The following is a 22,218-nucleotide window of genomic DNA, read 5'->3' on the forward strand; positions in this document are numbered from 1 at the left end:
AGCTGAGGCCTCGGTATGCGGCGCCCGGGCCTGGCGGCTCCGGTTACCCCTTGGCTATTCTTAGCTGCCAGGCCAGGCCTCGGGCTCCTGGGAGGAGGGGCGGGGGCGAAGGGGCCTGCCCCCCGCCCCGGAAAGCAAGGCCTGGGAGCCACCTCCCTGGGGACACCGTGACCCTGACCCGCCGCAGGGACGGTGACCCCGAACGCCCCCAGCCGGGCACCGGGACCCCCCGGCTCTGTGACCCCCTGCCTGGGAAGGAGGGGTCATAGGGCTTGGGTTGGGGGTCAAGGTTGTAGCGACCCTCAACCCAAGGCACTAGGGCCCCAATGCGTGCCTTGCCTAGGGGGGACGCCACCCCTTTGGCTCCACCCACGAGCCACGCCCCTCCTTGACCCCGCCCCCAGCTCCGGGATATGATGGGGTTGGGGGGAAGGACATGCCCCTTCTGTACCGTGATTTGCTGCTGTGGGAAGCAGAAGTGGTGGGGGCCCAAGCTGGGGGGACTGGGGCAGCTGCCCCAGGGGCAAGAGCCCCCTCCAAGGGCAAACAACCCCCCAGTGCCGGGACCCCCCAGGGGCAGGCCCCCCCCACGCAGGCACGGAGACCCCGGGACAGACACAAACAGACGCTCCTGGACTGTGACGGTGTCCAGAGGCTTCTTTACTCCATTGTCTTTTTTGCCCCCTTCAGTGCAGCCCAGAGCGGGGGCCAAGGACAGTGGAGCGGCCCCGATCCCTGAGAGCGGGGGCAGAGCCCGGAGCCCACGGCCGTGGGGCAGGCGCTGGCGGGACCTGCTGAGACCCCGGGGCGTCTGCAGGGCAGCAGTGGAGCAGATCCAGGCCCCAGTGAGGGCTGGGCTGACACCGCCGCCAGCAGGAGGCACTCACAGGCCTGAGTTTGGCAGCTTTTAACCGCTGCCTGCCCTGAGCATTGCAAACTTGGGGGGGGGCAGGAGCTGAGGGCTTGGAGAGCCGGGGATGACTCCCCAGAATTGTCTTGCAGAGTCCAGGGTCCCCACAAGGGCTGGGGAAGGGGAAGGGGAATGGGGGGAGGGGGGTCCCCCCAGGACAACGGAAACAGCAGCATCGTGACCCAGCCTGGAGGACGGATGTGCAGAGAGGGCCTGGCCCTTTAAGAGATGGAGCTGCCCTGGCTGGAGCTGAATGATCGCGGGAGGCTGGTCTGGTCTGAGATCTGTGACAGGAGAGGAAAGGGTTAATGGGGGGCCTGCGGGGGAGCTAGGGGAAATAAGGTAGCCACTCGGGACCCCCGTGACATCTCGTGTTGAGAGCTGCAGACCTATTCCCCCCCGCAGCCCCGCTCCCCCCCCAGAACTGGAGAGAAGCCCCCAGCCCCTCACCTGGGTGAGGACGTGGGTGCCGGAGCTGCCGGAGCCGCGGGGCTGGGCTGCAGGTGGGCACAACAGAGGCAGGGGTCAGCACGGGGCGGGGGGCCCAGCTGGGCAGAGACCCTGGGTGTGCGGGCATCGATGCCAGGTGCTCAGATCACCCCCACCCACCCAGCTCCGTTACCCGCAGCCGCAGCCGCAGCCGCATCCTTCCTGCGTGAGGCCAGGGGCTGCCGGGGGTCTGAGAAGCTGCGGGGCCGGAGCTGGGCCTCTCGCTGCTTCTCTGCCTGGGCCTGTGGGAGGAAGAGGGGAGAGGCTCAGATCCAGGCTGGACCCCCCCCGCCCAGCCCCATCTCCTATATGGTCTCCTCCACGCTGGAGCAAACCCAGGCGTCCATGACCCCCTTCCCCATCTCCGTGCTGCAGGGATGGGGGCTTGGGGTGGGGGATACCAGCCGCCCCCCTGCACCCACCGTGGGCAGATCCTGCAGCCGGTGTTGCCCGTCCCCCGGCCCCACGTGCACCACGTGGCTGAAGTTGGTGGGGCTGGAGATGAGCCTGGCCCGGGCGTCGGGGTCCCGCATCATCTCTCTGTGGGAAGGGGACAGGGTTAGACATCCAGGCGGGGCGTGCGGGAGGTTTCTGGGGTACCTGAAACCCTTCTGGGGGTCTCACCCCATTCACACCCACTTCCAAGGAGAATCCAAAGCATTAAGATCCAGCCTTGATCTCCTTTGGGGTCCCCTGAGGTCTTGGCCACAGCAAATTCACCCAATTATGTCTCCCTCTGGCACAAACCCAAATATCCATCCATCCACCCCATCTGTTTCTCTCTCTCCCTCCATCTGCATCCATCCAGCCAGCTCTCGCTCTATCCACTCTTTCATCCCAGTATCCATCCATCCGTTTCCATTTCTCCAGCCATGTTTCTATCCATCCCTCCATCTGTATCCATCCCACCTTCTCTCTTTATATATATGTATATATTTCTCCCCACCCCTCGTCTCTATTTCTAAACCTCCAGTATCCGTCTCCATTTGTCTCTCCATCTAGCTCTCCTTATGCCTAAGCCCCCTGCGTCTGTCTGTCCGTGCACGCATCTATCCCCCCTAAACCCCCCTGTATCTATCTGCTTCTCTAGATCTAGATCCTGTGGGGCTGAGGGCTGAAGAGGGGGTAGGACGGGGTATTCCAACCTCTCTTGGTTCCCTGGAGTCTCTGAGGTGCAAAGCAGTCCTGACCGGCTGGAGTTTGGTCCCCCCAGAAGACCCAACGGGGCCGAGTTTAGGGAACGCTGCCCTGACTCCAAGCTGCACCCCAGAAAAGAGCCTCTGCTGGGATGGTTACCACAGTGCACTTTACAGCTGCACCGTGGCAAGTCAGGCCCTGCCTGCTTCTGGGGGGCAGGAAGCCCCGGGTCTCACTTGCGTTGCTGCTGCCGCTCTTCGTTGGAGATGCGGAAGGAGAAGCGGCGTTTGCTCGTCCTCACCAGCTGGCGCCGGCTGAGGTCTGTGATCTCGGGGATCTCGATCTCATCCTGGTCTGGGGAGTGGGAGAGGAGGTGGCCAGCTCCTGCTAAGCCCCCTCCAGCCCAGCCCCCATCCACCCCCCCACACTGAGCCATTTCTCTGCCCCGATCCCAGCTTTGGGAGCCCGTGTACCCCTGACTTCCTCCCGAGATCAACATCTTTCTGGCCCCGCTCCTGGCCCAGCATGGGGAGCAACTCTGGAAGTCTGTGTGAATGGATGTTGACTCCAGAGTGACTCTGGTTTGGGCTGTGGGCTCATAAGGTCTTTCAGGAAGGTGTTGATCAGGAGGGACTGGTTTTGGAGCAGGATCTGGGGCTGGGCTCTTATATGGAGGTGTCAATCTGGAGTCACTCCAGAGTCCCTCCACTGACTGCACACCTCTTCCCAGAAGCCTGTCACTGACGGCGTTCCCTGGCTTCCATGGGAACAGGGTTGTGGTCCCCCAGGGCTGGATAGTGATCTCCAATCTGGAGTCACTCCAGAGTCTGACTTCCATGTAGACAGGCTGCGGCTGCTACTAGCTGCCACAGATGTGGAGTCACTCCCCAGATCTCAGTTTGAATGAGAGGGGTGATTGGGGGGGAGCTGCAAGCCTGGAAATTCCCCCCTCGTCCCCCCACCAGCGGCACGGGGTTGGTACCTGCTGCCTGGTTTCGGAGGTAGACCAGCCGCGTCTTCTCGGTGCCAAAGAGAAGCAGGGAGCCCTCCGGGTTCAGGGCCCGGACCTAGGTGAGACACGGGGAGACACTGAGAGGGAGCGACAGGCAGGTATTCAGAGGGAGTGATGGACACAGATTTAGAGAGAGAAATATTCTGGTGGGGGGCTTAGGTTGGAGAAACAGTTATTCAGAGGGAGAGGGAGATTTAGATGGAGAGAGCCTTCTGTTGAGACAGGCAGATTTAGAGGGAAGGAGACTGATGTTGAGATAAGGAGAAACAGAGATGGAGAGGTGCTCGGATGGAGAAATACAGAGGTATTTAAATGGAGAGATATTAATGTGGAGAGAGAGAGGGAGAGACGTTTAGACGTAGAAAGATGTAGAGAGAGAGGCGGATAACTCGAGAGAGATATACGGATGTAGAGAGAGAAGGACAGGCAGGTACAGAGGGCTCAGGGGTGGATGGATGGATGGATGGCTGGATACACACATAGACAAGCATAGGTGCAGGGGTTTTAGAGATAACTAGATACAGATAGAGAAAAAACAGATACAGGGCTTAGGGCTGGCTGGAGAGATACATACACAGATAAAGAGTTAGACAGGGGGGGCTTAGGGGCAGAGGCACATGGAGAGAGACGGATAGCTAGATACAGGTGGTGGGAATATATATATACAGAGAGAGAGGGAGGGAGGGAGGGAGAGGAGGAGAAAACATATATATTCTCTTTAAATATAAAGAGAGCACACACGTGCGCGCGTGTGTATTCTCGTGACATATAAAGAGACTATGCATGCATGTATTCTCTTTACATATAAAGAAAAAATATATATGTGCCTATCTGTGTATATCTCCAAATCTATATCTGTATCTGTTTTGATGGGATCAAGGACACACAGACAGACACATGTACAGAGGGACAGTCAGACAGGGAGCTTAGGGATAAAGGGAAAGAGAGACAGAGAGAAAGATGGGGAACTTGGCGGTGGATAGATACATCAATATTTAAGGGGGCTGAGGACACAGAGATGCCTAGAAAGGCAGGCAGACAGATACAGAGGGCTGGGGATAGACAGAGGGACAGAAAGGAAGACGGGGGTGGAGTGTGGATAAAGAGAGAGACAGAGATACAGACAAGGAACTTAGGGATGGATGGATATGTGTGTATAGAGGGATTAGGGATAGAGAGATATGTAGATAGAGAGACAGACACAGGGGGCTGGGGATAGCTAACGGAAGAGGGACAGACAGGGACAGGCATTAGGGCTAAAGGGAACGAGAAAGATTAATAGCCAGACATACAGACAGGAATGGCAAGAAAGATCAGTAAAGGGAACTTAGGGGTGGCTGGATAGGGCTGGGGCTAGATAGAGCTGCACAGAAAGACAGACAGACATACAGGGGTTTTAGGGACAGAGAAAGACAGAGATGTAGGTGGCGTAGGAGTGCATAGACAGACAGAGAGACAGAGATATGTTGGAGGGCGGGCGAGTGACAGAACCAGGGTTTAGGGACAGAGAGGAATAGAGGGACCAACAGATACAAGGGGAGTTCGGGACAGACGGACGGCTATGGCAGGGTAGGATAAAGAGAGACAGCTAGATAGCAAGACAGACAGAGGGGCTTTAGGAGCAGGAGGGAAGGGGGAAGGATGGACGAACCGGGGCTAGAACCCAGGTGTCCTGCCCCCCCAGAACATGTCCCCCCCGGGGATTGGGGGGGCTGGGGTCTCACCTTACGCAGCGGTACCGTCTGCACCCACTCAGCCTTGCGCACGTCGAAGACGTCCAGGGCGTTCTCACTGAACACAGTCAGGTAGGGAGCACTGTAACCTGGGGAGGGGGGAGAGGAAGTTGTGACTCCCCAGCCCCCTTGCTGAGATGCAGCTGGCTCTGGGGTGGGGCATGTCAGCAGCTGAGTGTAACAGAGGCTGCTTCTGGCATGGGGCCTGGGAGACGGGACACGGGGCTGAAAAGCAGCTGGCTCTGGGGTGCGACATGTCAACAGCTGAGTATAACAGTTGCAGCTGGCTCTGGGGGTGTCAGGCTGGGGAGACCGGGCCCCTTGCTGAGATGCAGCCAGCTCTGGGGTGGGATGTCAACAGCTGAGCATAACAGAGATGCCTGTAAGGTGGGGTTTTGGGCAGGGGGTGGACATGAGGCTGGCTCTGTGTTGGCAACTGAGTAGAACAGATGCAGCAGAACAGATGGCTCTGGGGGCACTGGGGTTGCGGCTGGCTCTGGGGTGGCCGGCCGGGTCTCTGCAACTCACTCACAGCAGCTGAGAGGTGGTGCCGGCCACATGAGATCCTGGTCCCTCGTCCTCCGTCCCCGCCCGTCCACGTAGACCCCGAGCCCTCCGAAGCAGAGGATGAGCTCCCCCAGGCTGACCTCCACGGCCCGCAGCGCCTCCTGCTGGCCCAGCCCGCGGCTCCGCGGCTCCTCGGGCTGGGGCAGGGGCTGCGGCGCCCCCTCGTTGAGCAGCGGGTACAGGGCGAAGCCGCCAGGGAAGCCCACGCACAGCCGGTCTCCCAGGACGTCCAGGCACTGGACGTAGCCGGGGGCGTGGAGCTCCCGGACGCGCCGGTACGGGGGGGTCCCGGGCACCAGCTGCACGCACAGCACTTGGCGCTTGCTGGCCAGGCACAGCACGGGGGTGGTGCCCCGGCACAGGACGCCCGCGGCCAAGGCCTGGCAGCCCCGCACCTCCGTCACCTTGGCCCCCGGAGCTGCCGGCTGCCCCAGCTCGGCCCAGGAGAAGAGGCGCACGCTATGGTGGCGCCCGCACAGCACAGCCAGCACCTGGGCCTGGGGGCAGGCCAGCAGCCCCTGTACCCGGCGGCAGTCGCCCACCTGCACCACATCTGTGGGGGGAGAGAGAGGGATAGGGGAGTCACTCTGGAGTCACTCTAGTTTGAGGGGGTGGGAGATGGGGACTGTGGATTTGTAGGGGGTCTTTCATGGAGGTGTCAATCTGGAGTGACTCTGGTTTGGGAGTGGGAGCTGGGACTTACAGGGTGGTGTTTCACAGAGGTGTCAATCTAGAGTGACTCCAGTTTGGGAGCTGGGACTTGGGATATTTCATGGCGGTGTCTATCTGAAGTGACACCAGTTTGGGGGCCAACAGCTGGCGCTGTGGATTTGTGAGAGGTCTTATATAGAGGTGTCAATCTGGAGTGGCTCCAGAGTGACACTGGTTTGGGGGTGGGAGCTAGGGCTTGTAAGGCCTCACATGGAGGCATCAATCAGGAGTGACTCTGGGGTGACACTGGTTCAGATAACAGGAGCTGGGGCCATGGACTCACAGGGGTCTTCTATAGAAGTGTCAATCTGGAGTGACTCTTAATAGGCTCCAGGAGTGACTCCACTGACACTGATTTGGGAGCAAAGCTGGGGCCATGAAGTTATGGGGATCTTATGTGGAGGTGTCCATGTGGAGTGACTCTGGCATGACACCAGTTTGGGGGCAGAAGCTGAGGCCATGTAAGGTCTTACACAAAGGTGTCAAATCAGGAGTGACTCTGGCGTGACACCAGTTTGGGGGCAGAAGCTGGGACTGTCAATTGTGGGGGGTCCTATGTAGAGGTGTCAATTTGAAGCGACTCCTAACAGACTCCAGGAGCGACTCTAGAGTTTGGAAGCGGGACTTGGGTCTAAGGACTTCTAAGTTCTTATGTAGAAATATCAAGCAGCCGTGACACCGGTTTGGGAGCGGGAGCCAGGCCCATGGACTTGTGGGGGATCTTACATGAAGGTGTCAATCTGGAGTGACTGGAGTGACACCAGTTGAGGAGCAGGAGCTGAGGCTGTAGGTTTGTAAGGTCTTACATGGAAGTGCCTATGCAGAGTGACACCTAATAGACTCCAGGAGTGACACCAGTTTGGGAGCAGGACCTGAGTCTAGGGATTTAGCAGTGTCTTATATAGAGGTGTCAATCTGGAGTGACTCTGGAGTGACAGACCTCACCCCCACCCCCCGGGCCTGGCACTCACCATTGGTACGGAGGTGGAGAACGAAGAGCCCGTCCTCGGTGCCCAGTGCGATGCGCTCCCGGTCTGGGGGGGCAGTGGGGTCAGACACCCCCACAGAGCCACCCCAGCCCCCTCGCAGAACTGGAGAGAACCCAGGCGCCCGGGCTCCCAGCCCCCCGGCTCTAACCACTAGACCCCAGTCCCCCCAGGGCTGGAGAGAACCCGGCCCCCGGCCCCGCCCCGTGGCTCACCCAGGATGGCGGTGGCCAGGGCTTGGGGCAGCAGGGGCAGGCCACTGTCGTAGGCCTCCTTGAGGGCAAGGACGGGGCGGAGCGGGGGGGGCAGGGCCTGGCGCAGCGCCCCCAGCGCCTGCACCCAGCGCCGCGCCTCCCCCGCGCTCTCCGCCAGCAGCAGCAACGAGCAGCATGTCCGTGGCACCCACAGCTGCAACGCTGTCACCTGGGGGGGGAGGGGGGGAGGGGGCGTCAGGGTTGGGCCACAGGCTCCGCCCCCAGCTCCCAAGGCAATTTGGAAGTACTCTAGATTGAAAAGGTGGGGGGTGGCAAATCTGGACTGTCTCCAAATTGCAATGGGGTTGAGCCTGAAGAGACTCTGAGTTGTGAAGAGGTTGAACCTGGTGGGATTCTGGATTGCATTGGGGGTGAATCTGGAGTGACTCTGGTTTGCAATGGGGAAAAATCCGAAGACCCTCTGAGTTATAACGGGTTGAACCTGGAGCAACTCCAAATTGCACTGGGGGCGTGAATCCAGAGCAACTCCATATTGCACTGGGGTGGGGGCTGAATCCAGAGTGACTCCAGATTGCACCGGGGGGGAGGATGAATCCAGAGTGACTCCAGATAGCAATGAAGGCAAATCTGGAGTAAATCCAGGTTGCAACAGGGTTAAACCTGGAGAGACTCCAAATTGCAGGGAGGCTGAACCTGGAGGGATTCTGAACTGCACGGGGGTGAATCTGCAGTGACTCTGAACTGGAATGAGGCTAAATCCAGAGAAATTCTGGATTGTGCAGGGCAGGGTGTGGGCAATGAATGTGAATCTGAAGCAAATCTAGGTTGCACAGGGTTGGACCTAGAGGGATGCTGGATCGCATTGGGGGTGGAACCTGGAGTCACTCCGGATTACAATAGGGTTGAACCTGGAGCAACTGCGGCTTGCAAGAGGCCAGAGCCTGATACCGAGTCCCAATCCCAGCCTCAGCTCCAGCCAGGGTTGATTCAGAGTTGCTCCGGATTGGGACCCAGCCCAGATCCCATTGCAAGCTGGTCACCCCAGAGCCCCACCTCTCCGGCCCAGCCCCCCTAGAGCGTCCCTGTGGCCGGGGCCCCACCACGCGTGCCCCCCGCAGCCCGACTCACACGGAAGATGCAGGGCAGGTCCTTGGGGTTGGCGTGGATGACGTCTGAGGCCTGGACCAGCTCTGCTGAGAACTGCTCGGCCCTGAAAGCGGACAGGTCCTGGGGTCAGAGCCCGGGCACCAGGGCCCTGGGGCGGGCACAGGCTGGACCCCAGGGCTTCAGCTAGAATCACTCCAGACTGCAATGGGGGTAAATGTGGAGTGACTCCGGATTGCAGTGGGGTTCAATCTGGAGGGACTCAGCATTGGGAGGGAGGGGGAATGGCAGGCCAGGCCTGACCCCAGGCCCAAGGGCTCACCCTGGGGTTGAACCCAGGCACCTGGGGCTATCCCCCCAGTCCCCAGTCCCCTGTAGACTGCACAGGGGCAAAATCCAAAGCAACTCTAGATTGCACCATGGACGAAATCCGGAGTGACTCCACATTGCACCAGGGCATGGGGGGTGGGGCTGGACAGGGTCTGAGACTGGGGGCTCCCTACCGGAGGTCGATGACGTGGGTGGCACCAACGCCACCGGGCGAGCTCCGGCCCTCGGGCGCCTCGAAGAGGAAGAGCCGGAAGTCGCTGACGATGGCGAAGACACGCTGCCAGCCCTTGCGCACGCCGGCCGGGCGCGGCACCTGGGCAGTGGGGGGCAGAGTGGGATCGTGCCGTCACCCACGAGCACGAATCTCCTCCCCGAGCTGGAGAGAGCCCAGGTGTCGGGGCTCCTGGCCCCCCCCCACCCCCTGAGTGCCCACTGCTCCCCCAGAGCAGGAGAGAACCCAGGCGTCCGGGCCAGGCCTTACCGACAGGACCCCCTCCAGTGCCGTCCCGGTGCCAGTCCCAGCACCCAGGCCCTGACGGGGTGACTCAGGGGGTGGGGGGCAGCGCAGGGCCCCCCCTGCACACCCCACATGGCAGATGAGGCCGCAGGCTAAAGGGACACCACAAAAAAGTGGGGGTCAGTGGGGGAACCCTGACTGCCCGTGCTCGGAAGGACCCCCCCATCAGCCCCAGCCCTGCCCCCTACCCCAAGTCCCTCCAATCCCCAGGGAACCCCCAAGTCCCTCCAACACCCCCAAACTCCCCCTACCCCTTCCCCATAGCACCCTCCCCAACCCCTACTGTGACCCCAAGCCCAGCCCTGACCCCACCACCCCACACCCCTAAGCCCATCCTTGCCCCGCCCTCAAAGGGTCCCCCCCAGTCCCCCCACTCACCCTGGCAGGTGACGCCCTGGTAGAGCTGCCCCACGAGGAGGCCAGAGCAGACCTGGCACTTGGACGGGACCCCCAGGCTGCAGGGCTGGAAGCTGTGGGGGCGGGTCTGCGGGGTGTGGGGGGCACACGGCTGCACTCGTGTGGACATGGCATGCACGCGCTCCCAGCCCCTGCCGCTCTTGCACCCACTCCCCTCCCCTCCCCTCCCAGAGCTGGGGAGAACCCAGGCGTCTGGGGTCCCAACCCCGCCACCCCGTGCTCTCGTCCCCCGGCCTCCACTCCCCTCCCAGTGCTGGAGGGAGCCCAGGCATCTGGGCTCGTGACTCACCTGGGCTCGGAGGCTCCTGCGGCCCTCGGGTCGCAGCTGGGCATCTTCCTGGGCTCGGGGGGATTCGGGCACCTCCAGGGAGCTCCCACGACTGATGGTGTCGTTCTGGGGGGAGAGGGGGAGCAGGGTCAGGACCTGGCCCCAGTGGCCCAGCCCCACGGTATGAATGGCGGGGGGGGCGTTAAATCCCCAGGGTGGAGCAGTCACGGATGGAAGCGCTTCAGTGCCGTGAAGGGCTTGGCCTGGGGAGAGAACCCGTGTTCGGGCTCTCAGCCCCCCTCCCCCCAAACACTCACCTCCGTGCTCCGGGAACGAATCAGGTGCTTTGTGCCTGGGGGCGGGGGGGGGAATAAAAAACCCCATTACCCCCTGAATTCCCCCCTGCCATTGCCTCCCCTGCCCCTCTGGGCTCAGCTGGGAACTCCCCCTATGGCCGAGAGCAGGATAGGGCATAGGACACACAGTAGAGAAGCTCCCAAGGCAGCCAGCAGGGGGCAGCCATGGGGGTGGGTCAGCAAAGCCCCACCTTGCATAGGGTTAACCCATCCAGGCCAGTACGGGAAACAGAGGCAGGGCAAAGCCCCAGACACTTGGGTTCTGTCCCCGACGGCTTTTGAGCCGAGAGTGGGGGGCTGAGCTCGGGAGACAGGGGACCCCCTCCGGGACCACCCCCCTGGGCCCGCCGCCTGGGTGCCTCACCCTCCAGCGTCCTGGCTCTGAGCTCGGCCTTCAGCTTTTCCAGTTCCTGGCCCAGCGCCTGGTTCTGGGCTTCCAGCTCCTGCAGCTGCCTGGGAGAGACCCCTGGTCTCAGTCCCGACGCCTGGGTTCTCCCCGGTGCTGGGAGGGGAGCGGGACCAGGGGGCGTGGGGGGGCAGCCGAGGGGGCCGGGACGCCTGGGCTCCCCCCAGCTCCGGGAGGGGCCCGGACACCGGGGTCCCGCACCTCTCAGCCGCCTGCTGGTCAGCCCGGCTGCGGCCCAGCTCATCCTGCAGCTCCTGCCGGGCCCGGATCTCGGCCTCCAGCGCCGACTGCAGCTCGCGGCGCGTCGAGGTCTCCAGCCGCTGCAGCCGCCGCGCTCGCCACTGCCCGTCCTGGGAGGCGAGGGGGCAGGGGTCAGCCCAGGGGACCCGATCCTGGCCCTGCTTGACCGCCCCGGGCTCTGCTCTTACCGGGCTCCCAGACGCCGGGGTCCCGACCTGCTTGAGAGACTCCAGCTCCTGGGCGAGGCGGGTGACCGTGGCCTGGAGGTAGCCGCGGGACTCCTTCTCCTCGCTCACCCTGGCGGGGGGACGCAGGGGGAAGCTGAGCTGTCCGGGCTCCCAGCTCTCACCCCCAGGCCCGCCCCCCTCCCAGGGCACAAGAAACCCCAGGGGTCCGGGCCCCCACTCACCACTGCAGGAGGTCGTTGATCTGAGCCTCCCCCTGCGCCTGCAGCACCTGCAGCTCCTGCTCCAGCCGCCCCTTGGCCGCGCTCAGCGCCTCCAGCTGCGCTCGGAGCTGCACACATGGGGCGCGGGTCAGGGGGGCCTAGACCCCCCCCCCCGGGCTGTGTGTATGGCGGGGAGCCCAGCCAGCCTGGCCCCAGCAGCTGCAGCCGGACCCCAGACCCCAGCCTGACCTCCTGACCCTATCCTAAACCCTGCAGCCCCTACCGCTCCCCAGGAACCAGCAATACAGCCCCCAGGGACTGCAGGCCTGATCTGAACCCTATTCCCAGTCTGACCCTTGACCCCAGACAGACCCAAACTGTAGCCTGCCCCAAACCCCCAGGCTGCTCCCTGACCCCTAAGGCCACTCTGGCCCCAACCCCAGCCTCACTCCTGACCCTAGACTGAGCCTAACCCCACCCCGACCCTAGCTCGAGCCCAGCCTTATCACTGACCCGACCCCCGCCCGCCCTAACCTTAGTGTGACCCCAGAGTGCCCCAGTCTGACCCTCAGCCTGACCCCTGCCCCTGCCCCGCTCTCACCTGGTCTGTCTCGGCGGCGCCGTCCCCCTGCTCCGCGGCCCCCCGGCCCCGCTCCGGCCCCTCCGACGTGCTGGGAACCCCAAAACGGGGGTGGGGGCGGGAGCCTCGCTAGGCCCCGCCCCCCACCAGAAACCAGTCTGGCCCCCACTGGTGGGACTGGGAGGCTGCTCCTGCCCTTCCCTGTGCCATTACCCAGAAGCCTTTGCTGCTCGCACCCATGCCCCATTACCCAGCAGCCTTTGCTGCTCTGGCCAACCCGCGTTAGCCAGCAGCCTTTGTTGCCATCCCTTTACCCAGAAGCCTTTGCTGCTCGTGTCAATGCCCCGCTACCCAGCAGCCCCGGCTGTCCCTGCCAACCCTTGCGCCCTCCCCCCGGGGGTCCTCACCTCTCTGTCCCGGCCGTGTCGTCCTCGCTCGTCCCCTCGCACGCCTGCCCCTCGTGCGACACGGTGGCCCGGGCACGGGGAGGCTCTGGAGGAGCTCCGGGGGGCCCGTGCTGTGCCTGCCAGGGGGAGAAATGGGGTGGGGGGGGGACAAGGGGGAAATCACACAAGCCCTCGTGCGAGAGCGGGGTGGCCCTGGGGCCCTCGTGCGAGGGGAAGCCCCGCCCACTGGCTCCCCCCAGCTCACCTTGAGCCCCTCCAGCTCCTGCCTCAGTTTCCTGGCCTGGTGCTCGCTGCGCTCCCGCAGCCGCCGGTGCCGCGACGCCTCCCCCGAGAGCCCCTCGGTGCGGGCCTCCAGCTGGGGGGGAGCCAAGTCACGGGGGGGCTTCTGGGTAACGGGGGGGGGTGGCAGGAGCAGCAGAGGCTGCTGGGTAATGAGACACTGGCGCGGGGGCTGGGGAACAGGAGGGCAGGAGCAGCAGAGGCTGCCGGTGAAGGGACCCGGCACGAGGAACAAAGGCTTCTGGGTAAGGGCATATTGGCATGAGTCGCAAAGGCTTCTGGGTAACAAGCATTGGCAGAAGCAGCAAAGGCTTCTGGGTAATGAGAGCTGGCATGAGTAACAGAGGCTCCTGGGTGGGTGGGTGGGGGGGGGGGGCGGAAGCAGCAAAGGCTGCTGGGTCCCGGGGCTGGCGGGCGCCGGTACCTCCTTGCGGGCGCCCTCGGCCCGCGCCAGCTCCTTGCGCAGCCCCTCGACGCGCCGCGCGGCCGCCTCGGTCTCCTCCTGGCGCTCCCGCAGCTGGCGCCCGGCCCGCAGCAGCTGCGCCCGCAGCGCGCCCCCCAGCCGCTGCGCCGCCCGCAGCTCCTCGCCCGCCTGCTGCTCCCGCGCCCGCGCCCCGGCCGCCTCCTGCGGGGAGACAGGCCTTAGGTGCGGCCCCGACGCCCCCCACACCTCCGGCTGCCCACACGTCCCACCCCAGAGCCAGTCGCATTTCAGCCCCGTGTCCCCAGGGCCCGAGGCTTCACCCCAGAAGCAGCCGCATGCCCGTTCTACTCAGCTACCGACACCCCGCACCCCAGAGCCGGCTGCATCCCAGTGCCCGGCTTTGTACCCCCAGCCCCTGCCCCACCCCAGAGCCAGCTGCATCTGTTCTACTTGACCGCTGGCACAGCCCACCCCAGTGCCAGCCGCAGCACAGACCTGGATCCCCAGCCCTGAACCCCATCCCAGAGCCAGCTGCAGCCCAGCCCTGTATTACTAGCCATGATGGCCCCCCAGAGCCGGCTGTATGCGTTATGCTCGGCTGCTGCCGCTTCATACCCCAGAGTCAGCTGCATTTCAGCTTCATGTCCCCAGTCTCCCAGGCCCCACCCCAGAGACAGTCGCATCTCCCGTCTCCCACCTTCAAGGCTTCGTCTCGCTCCTTCCTGGTCGCCTCCAGCTGCTTCTCCAGGGCTCTCAGCTGCCCCGAGGTCTCCCCCTCCTCATGGGTCTCTGCTCCGGGGACAGGGGAGGGCAGAGAACGTCACCCCTAGGCCCAGCCTCCCCATAGCCCCCTTCGTGGCCCCAACCCCTGCAGATCTGCCCCACCCCGGTGTCACCCACCCACGAGCTGCTGGGAAACCTTGTCCACATCCCTCTTCGGGCTCTGGGTCTCCGCATCTTTGGTGGGGGATCGGGACAGCACGTCTGCAAGGCACAACCCCGCCAGGTCAGTGCCTGGGAGGGGAGCGCACTTGGGGTCCCTCCAGCAGGGAGTGCGGGCCGGATGTTAAAGCATGCGGAGCCGAGAGCCCAGACACCTGGGTCTGCTCCCCAGCCCACCACACCTCCAGCCACAGGGCCTGGGTTGCATGGGTGCCCTGCCCTGCCTGTGGGGCAGATCTGAGCCCCTCCCTGCCCCCACCCCCCTTACCCCACTCCCTCACCTTGCAGCCGTGGGGCCAAATCCACCTTCTCCCTCTCTAGGGCTTGGAGCTGCTTTTCCCGCCGGGCTGTGGAGGGGCTCCCGGGCTGGGGCGACGGCCCCTTCCTCTCCAGGGAGGAGCTGGGGGGCCAGGGAAAAAGCGGGGGGCAGTCACAGCCCAGGTCCCCTGGCAGACCAGACCCAGGAGCTGGGATGGGGGTACCAGGCTAAACTGGGGGCTGGGGGGGGGGGCTTACCCAGACATGAACGTGAAGCCCACGAAGGGCAGACGGTGCCAAGGGAAGGTGCCTTGAGAGCTGGGGGGAGGAGACTCCTGGCAGGGACAGACAACACAGTTAGCAACAGCAGTGCTGGGATGCGGCTGGCTCTGGGGTGGGGCCCGGGGGGGTGTCAGACAAGACCCTGGGGCTGGGATGCGGCTGGCTCTGGGGTGCAGCCTCGGGGCTATTACACTAGGTCCCAGGGCTGGGATGCGGCTGGCTCTGGGGTGGAGCCATGGGTCACTCACAGGCTCCTTGAGGGTGTCATCGTCCACGTCGAAGTTGGACGTGTCGCCGGGCCCAGCCACGGGGGGCACGTAGGGGGCGGGGCTGTCACGCAGCCCGGCCCAGGCCACCCCTCGGAAGAAGGGGTGCTCCTGGAAGTCCCCCAGCCCCCCCCGGCCCAGGCGCAGCTCCTCGTGGCACAGCAGTCCCCGGATCAGGGCCTTGGCCTCCTCCGACACGTCCGTCACCTCTGCCGGAAGTGAAGATGCTCCTGCCGGGCCGGAGGCAGGGGGTGAATCAGAGACCCTAATCCCAGCCACTAATCTTCATGCAACCCCCCTAGTCCTAACCCCAAATGTTAATTTAATCCCAGCCCCCAAACCACATTTGAGACCCTAATCCTAACTCTAATCCCAACCCTCAATCCCGCTCTGGACACCAAGAACGAACCCCAAATAGGAACCACTCCTAGCCCCTATCCCAGCCCCTAACCTAATCCCAGCCTCTATCCCGTTTCCCACCCACTGAATCTAATCCCAAAGACTAATCCTAATACTAAATCCTACCTCTATTCCCAACCCCAGGACATAATCGTAGTCCCAGACCAAATCCCAACCCTCGTTTTAACTCAATCCCACCCTCTAATCTTAATCCCAACCTCTGTCCCTGCTCCCAACCACTAAATTTAACCTCAAACCATAAACCTAATCCTAAACGCTTGTCACAAATCCTCACCTTAATCCCAATCCCACCCCAACCTTAATCTCGGCCCCATCTTTGCCCCGTACCTCGTGGGCCATGATGCGGCCGTAGGTCTCCACGAGGGACTCGGCGTAGAAGGGCGTCTCGCCGAAGAGCAGCTCGTAGGCGCACACGCCCAGCGCCCACCAGTCGCAGGCCGGGCCGTAGCACCCGCGCCCACCCTCCACCGCCCGCAGCGCCTCAGGGGAGATGTAGTCGGGTGTCCCCGCTGCCATCGCCGACCCCACCTGGCCCAGACAGCAGGGGTCACGGGGCTGCTCCCATGCCCCTAGCCTCTGCCCTGGGACGCTAACCTGCACCGGTGTCCCTGCTGGGGTTCAAGGGTCACTGCCTGCCACCACCATCCCATGCCTGTGGACTGCTGACCCACACCAGTGACCCCACCTGGGCTAGAGGTCAGAGGTCACAGCCGGCCACCCCATGGCCTGCCCCTACCCCCAGCACAGGAGCCTCCCACCAGTGATCACACTTACACAAGGGGGTCAGAGGTCAAGGGTCATGGCCCACCAAGCCCACTCATGGCCCTGCCACCCCCCGCACCCATCACAGCCCTGACCCCACTCCTGGGTGCCTCAGTGACCCTATGGCAGCCCAGGTACCACCTCTAGAGTCCAGCAGAGGTCAGGGCTCAGAGGTCCCCACCCCAAGGGTGCCGCGGCCCCTGCCCCTCACCATGCCGTCAGGCCCGAGGCGCAGACAGGACCCGAAGTCGGCCAAGCGCACGTGCCCCTGGGCATCCAGCAGCACGTTGTCTGGCTTGATGTCCCTGTGGGGGGTCAGGGGTCAGACGCCCGGGGTCTCCCCAGCTCCAGGTGGGGGGTGGGGGGGAGGACCGGACGCTGGGTCCCACGTACCGGTGGACGTAGCCCAGGCGGTGCAGGGAGTCGATGGCCAGCACCATCTCAGCCAGGTAGAAACGGGCCAGGTCCTCGGGCAGCCGCTCCTCGAAGCGGCTCAGCAAGGTCAGCAGGTCCCCGCCGGGATAGTAGTCCATCACCAGGTACTGTGGGGGGCGGGGCTTAACCCAGGGGCAGGGTCTGCCAACCAGAGGCCCCGCCCCTTCCCTCCCCCACCCCTTGGGAGGTTCCGCCCCCGTGGCCCCACAACCTCCTCCAACCCCCCAGCACCGCCCTGGTGGGAGGGAGGGGGGAGTCTGGGGGTCCCCAGGGCCAGGGAGGGTGGGGGCAGCTGGGGGGTCCTCACCAGCGAGCGCTCGTCCTGGAAGGCGCAGTGCAGGGCCGTGATCCAGCGCCGGTCGCCCTGGACCAGCACGTCCCGCTCCTCCCGGAAGCAGGCCGTCTGGGGGAGCAGGGGGGCCAGACCCCCACATCAGCCCCTCCAGCCCCATGGCCCCCCCCTCCTTGCCCCTTGCATCCTCCCTGAGACCAGCCAGCCCCCCCCACCCCACCCAACAGCCAGGGGCACTGGGGTAGGACAAGCAGGGAGGGCCCTGGCCGGGGTGGGGGGGTCTTAGGGCTGGGGGGCTGTGCCCCAGCGTTGGGGGGGCTTCGGGGGTGCAAGCTGGGGCTGGGGGCCCTCAGAGCTGGGGGGTTCTGCCCAAGAGTTGGAGGGTCCTGGGTATGGGAGGGGCTGATCTGGGGCTGGGGAGTCCTGACCTGGGGTTCAGGCAGGTGTCAGGGTTTGGGGGGGCCCTGATATGGACAGGGGGCTTGGAGCGGGGGCTCAGGGTTGGGGGGACCTGCTATGGGATTCATGGGGGTCTCAGGCTTTGGGGGTCCCTGGTACCTCAGCGCGCTTCAGCATCTCCCACTTGTGCAGGATCTTCATGGCGTAGACGCGGTCGCTGCCCCGCAGCCGCACCACCGCCACCTGGGGGGGACAGGGGGTTGGAGAGCACCCGGGGGACCCCAAAACCCCCCCCAAAAGGTACCCATGTTGGGGCACAGCTCCACGGCGCCCCTCGGTGGCAGCAGGCAGGACTGCACCGGGGATTCAGCCCCATAGGGGCAGGGGGCAGAACTGCAGGGCCTGTGGACCCCTCCCCTATAACCGCCAGAGGCAGTGTCAGGCACTGCAGGGCCTGTGACCCCCCCCCCCCGCCCCAGCGCGCCCAGGGTAATGGGGTAATGGGCAGGACTGCAGGCAGGGCAAGCTCTACCGCCAGCCCCAAATGACGCCCCCCCGGGACACTCACCTCCCCATAGGCGCCACGGCCAATGACCTTGAGGATCTCAAAGTCGTCCCGGCTCAGCTGCAGCTCCTTCACCTGCTCCACGAAGGGGGTGGCTGGGATGGAGGGGCCAAGGAGGCGGGGGTCAGTCAAGGTGGGGCACCAGGAGAGGGAGGGGAGTGGGAGCCCAGAGGTGTAGAGAAGGGGCCCGGATGCCTGGATTCTCCAGTTTGGGAACAGCAGTGGGGTCTGGGGGGTCAGAGCAGGGGGACTGGGAGCCAGGACGCCTGGGTTCGATCCTAGGCCTTGAGAAGGGAGTGGGGGCTCCTGGGGCACAGCTGGGGCCTGGGCTCCCCCCCCCTCCCGTTGTGGGGGCAGCTTGGGGAGCCCTGTCTGGCCTGGGCTTGCCTGGTTGAACAGGCACCGCCACATTCCTCCCCGGTGCCTGGGGCTGGCCCTGGGCCTGCTGGGGTGGCTCGGTGGGGATGCGGGCTGTCTGGCACTTACCCCCCCCCACCCCTGGGGGTCTTGGTTCTGCCCTGGAGAAGCAGAAAGACCTGGATACACCCCCCCCCCCCAGCCCTGCCTGGAAAGCTACCATAACCCCCACAAAAATGTGTCCTCCAGAACTGGGGGTGGGGGGGAGATGACGGGGGACCTAAGGGCCTCCAGGTGCTACTGTAATGCCCTTAATACTGCACAAGTAAATGGGCACACCTTCGCTCATGTGGCCTACTCTCCCCCCAGAGCTGGAGAGGACCCAGGCGTCTGGGCTCCCAGCCCCCCGCTCTCACCCCCCAGCCCCCACTCCCCTCCCAGCGCTGGAGGGAACCCGGGCGTGCCCTCGGATGGGGCAGCCCCCCCGGCGTGGGACACACAGACAGTCAGGCCCAGGCATGTTGGGGCAGGATCTCACTGAGTCACGGGCGAACCCGTGTTTGGGCTGCAGGGCCTGGGAGCCCCGACGCCTGGGTCCTCTCCCAGCTGGAGCGGGGGCGAGAGCTGGGGGGCAGGTGATGTCGGGCGCCTGAGTGCCCTCCTGCCCTGGGAGGGGAGTGGGGGCTGAGAGCAGGGAGTCAGGACTCCTAGCTTCTGGGTCCCATCGCTCTGTGGGTGGTAAGAGCTAATGGTTACAGCAGGGCCGGGAGGGTGGGGCTGGGAGCCAGGATGCCTGGATTCCACGCTCAGATGCGGGTGGAGCCCGGGAAGGGAGCTGCCCGGGTGGGAGCCAGGGCTTATTCATCTCCCTTCTAACCCCCCTCTGCCCTCCATCCTAGGAGCACCACTATTAGCAGGAATATGGTACAACCTGCAGAATCCTTTGGGGGGGAGGGGGGTCTAGGACTCATTTTGATGGGCGCAGCAGTGATGACATTACGGTACCACAGAATCCCCTGTACAGCTTGCACATCAAACATGGAATTACGGCACCACCTGCCCGCATTGGAGCCCCCGTTTTACACTGCACGTTATTAGCAGCATTACAGTCCCCCGCCTCCCCCAAGCATCTTTCGTGGTGAACGCTGTTAGTGCTGGCGTGGTACCCCGGGGCTGACTGCACCTGTACCCAGTTAGCAGATGGCAGGGACGCTCTGGGAGGGGAGTGGGAGCTGGGAGCCCGGACGCCTGGGCTCTCTCCGGCTCTGGGGAGCAAGATCCCCCCATAGCTTTTGGGGCGGGGGGTGGAAATCCAGCCCTGCCCCTGCCAGAGCCTTGCCCAGATGAACACGCCCAGGGCAGGGACCTGAAGAACGGGTCTGGCTGAGGCTGGGGCTGGGGAGGAGCTGCCGGGTGGGGAAACAGAGTCAGGTTTGGGAGGCTGTAGCCTTGGGTTTGCCCAGGTCTGGGAGATGTGGGAGCAGAGGCTGGGGGGTGAGAGCAGAGGGGATGGGAGGCCAGACGCCTGGGTGCTCCCCAGCTCTGGGAGGGGAGCGGGGGCTGTGGGGTGAGAACAAGGGGGTTTGGGAGCCTGGGTTCTCTCCGCATCTCATCTACCCTGGGGCAGCTGGGAAAATCCAGGCTGGGGGGACCCCAGTTATCACCCCCCAGGACAGGCGTCACCCCCTGCTCCCCCCCCCCGAGCTGCTGCCCCCGTGTGTGGGAACAGATGCTATGGGGAGGATCAGCAGTGAAGTCGATGAGGCTAACATGTGCCCCCAGGCCAGCTGGACATGGCTAACTCATACCCACATGGTTTGCACGCATGTGGAAGCCAGCCAGAGGTGGCCAACACATGTGGCTGAGATGCTCCAAGGCAGCTAGACATGCCTAACACACGCCTACATGGTTTACATGCGTGTGGAAGCCAGCCAGACACGGCCAACACACAGCTACACGGCTAAGACACTCCTGCAAGGCAGCTGGACACGGGTAACTCGTGCCTACATGGTTTATGCGTGCCTGGAAGCCAGCTGGACCCAGAGAACACGTGGCTACGGGCCAGCCGGGCCCGGCTAGCACACGGCTGGTGGGCTAACACCTGCCTACAGGGCAAGTGGACATGGTTAACACGTGCGTGCAAGCTAACACCAGCCTGACATGGCTAACGCACGCTAGCTGGACGTAGGTACGACGCAGCTACGTGGCTAGCACGGGCCCGGACAGCTGACGCGCACGCAAGCGAGCCAGACCCACGAACGGCAGGGCTGGCCAGACACGGCTCACACGCAACGGCGTGGCTAAGGCAGGGCAGCCGAAGCGGCTAACGCAGGGGCACCGTTAACACACGCCTGGATGGCTAACACGTGCCCCTCCGCCCAGCCCTGGGGACCCCCCCATGGGCCCAAAGACCCCCCACACCACACCACGCCACACCACACCACACCGCAGGGCCAAGGTCCCAGCCCCGAGGGATCCCCCCACCAGGCCCAGAGACCACCTGCCCAGGCCCCAGAGATGCCTCCCCCCAGCCCCCAAGGGCCAAAGCCAAGGTGTGGAGAGCCCTCCACAGCCCCGGCAGCCCCTAGAGACCCCCTCCCACAGAGCCAGGGACCCCACAGCAGCCCCTAGAGCCCCCCCAGTGGCCTCCATGGCCCCAGGGCAGGCCCTAGAGCCCCCCCCAGCCCCTGCCCGGCTGGAGCCCCGCCTCCCAGAGCCCCCCGCGCTCACCCCACTGGAGGAAGAGCTGCGCGCCGCGGTCCCGCCGCTGGGGGGCGCCGCTGCAGGCCCCGTGCAGGCAGAGCAGCGCGTCCCGCAGCGCGTCCGGCCCCGGGCCCGGATCGGGGCCGCCGCGGGCTCGCGTGGGGGGGGGCGCCCCCCGCGGGGCCCCCAGCGCCCGCCGCCCCGCCGCCGGGCTCCCCATCGCCGCCCCACGCCGCGCCCGGCCCGGCCCGGCCCCGCCCACGCGCGCCCCGCCCCGCCCCCCGCGCACCTGGGCGCAGGTGTGGGCACGGGGGCGGGGCCAGGCGGGGGTGGAGCCGCGCCGCGCGTGGGGAGTGGGCAGAAGGGCGAGGGCGGGGGGCGCGCGTGGGAGGGGAAGGCTTGTGCGCCTCACTTCGGAGACTTACGGTAGCGCCCTGATTCTGTGCGCGTCTCGTCCCCCGCCAGCACAAGCCCACGTGCGGCGGGCGCTACTCGCTGTATTACGGTAGCACTCGCTGGGAAGTGGGGTGCTGTGGCACTAGGGCCAGTATGGTAGTCCTCGATAGGACCCCCCCCTTACTAGAAGTATTACGGTAGGCAAAGCCAAGGAGTCCTGTTATGTGTGGAGGTGCTTCCTCACCAACATTAGGGGAGCCCCCCAAGGGTGCACTTTATTACCTGCACTACAGTAGCAGCCCCCCCCCGCCCCCTCCCCACTGCCTTGGTCGTGGGAAACTGAGGCAGACACCCCCTGAAGCCAGGCAGCTGCGGGTAGGGGGCAAGGGGGGGGGGGGGGGAAGAGCGTGGGCACCTGGGGTGCCAACCGCTAGCCCCAGCACCTGCACGTGCCTAACCCTTATGCCCCCGTTGTGCTGGGAGCGGGTTGGCCCCCAGCAGGACACAGCAGGCACCTGCGAACCAACAGCGCCCCCTGGTGGCTGCCCCGGGAGGCTCTGGGCACAAGCAGCGCCAGGGCTGGCCCCTGGGGTCCCTCTAGCAAGGCTGGGGGTGAGATGAGGGGGTGGGGGGCTGCAGCCCTGGGTCCACACCCCTCCTGCAGC

General features: G+C 64.6%; 1 protein-coding gene across 1 annotated transcript; it reads right to left on the reverse strand.

Annotated features, from left to right (window-relative positions):
* Window positions 1-634: 634 nt before the first annotated feature.
* Window positions 635-22,153, reverse strand: CDC42BPG (CDC42 binding protein kinase gamma). Its single transcript, XM_059718392.1, is given in 37 exon segments — window positions 635-1,194; window positions 1,361-1,407; window positions 1,533-1,641; window positions 1,822-1,939; window positions 2,773-2,890; window positions 3,519-3,603; window positions 5,273-5,370; window positions 5,814-6,401; window positions 7,531-7,593; window positions 7,761-7,968; window positions 8,889-8,970; window positions 9,368-9,507; window positions 9,676-9,803; window positions 10,090-10,195; window positions 10,418-10,522; window positions 10,714-10,748; window positions 11,117-11,205; window positions 11,360-11,508; window positions 11,587-11,695; window positions 11,808-11,914; window positions 12,388-12,457; window positions 12,774-12,889; window positions 13,018-13,128; window positions 13,477-13,677; window positions 14,174-14,265; window positions 14,377-14,460; window positions 14,700-14,818; window positions 14,935-15,011; window positions 15,207-15,445; window positions 15,448-15,454; window positions 15,972-16,172; window positions 16,618-16,711; window positions 16,800-16,948; window positions 17,149-17,244; window positions 17,692-17,775; window positions 18,101-18,192; window positions 21,185-22,153. Coding segments are annotated over 37 exon segments (4,572 nt in total). The 5' UTR covers window positions 21,378-22,153; the 3' UTR covers window positions 635-1,131.
* Window positions 22,154-22,218: the final 65 nt, after the last annotated feature.

The sequence above is a fragment of the Alligator mississippiensis genome, chromosome 15, assembly GCF_030867095.1.
Source record: "Alligator mississippiensis isolate rAllMis1 chromosome 15, rAllMis1, whole genome shotgun sequence".
NCBI lineage: Eukaryota > Metazoa > Chordata > Crocodylia > Alligatoridae > Alligator > Alligator mississippiensis.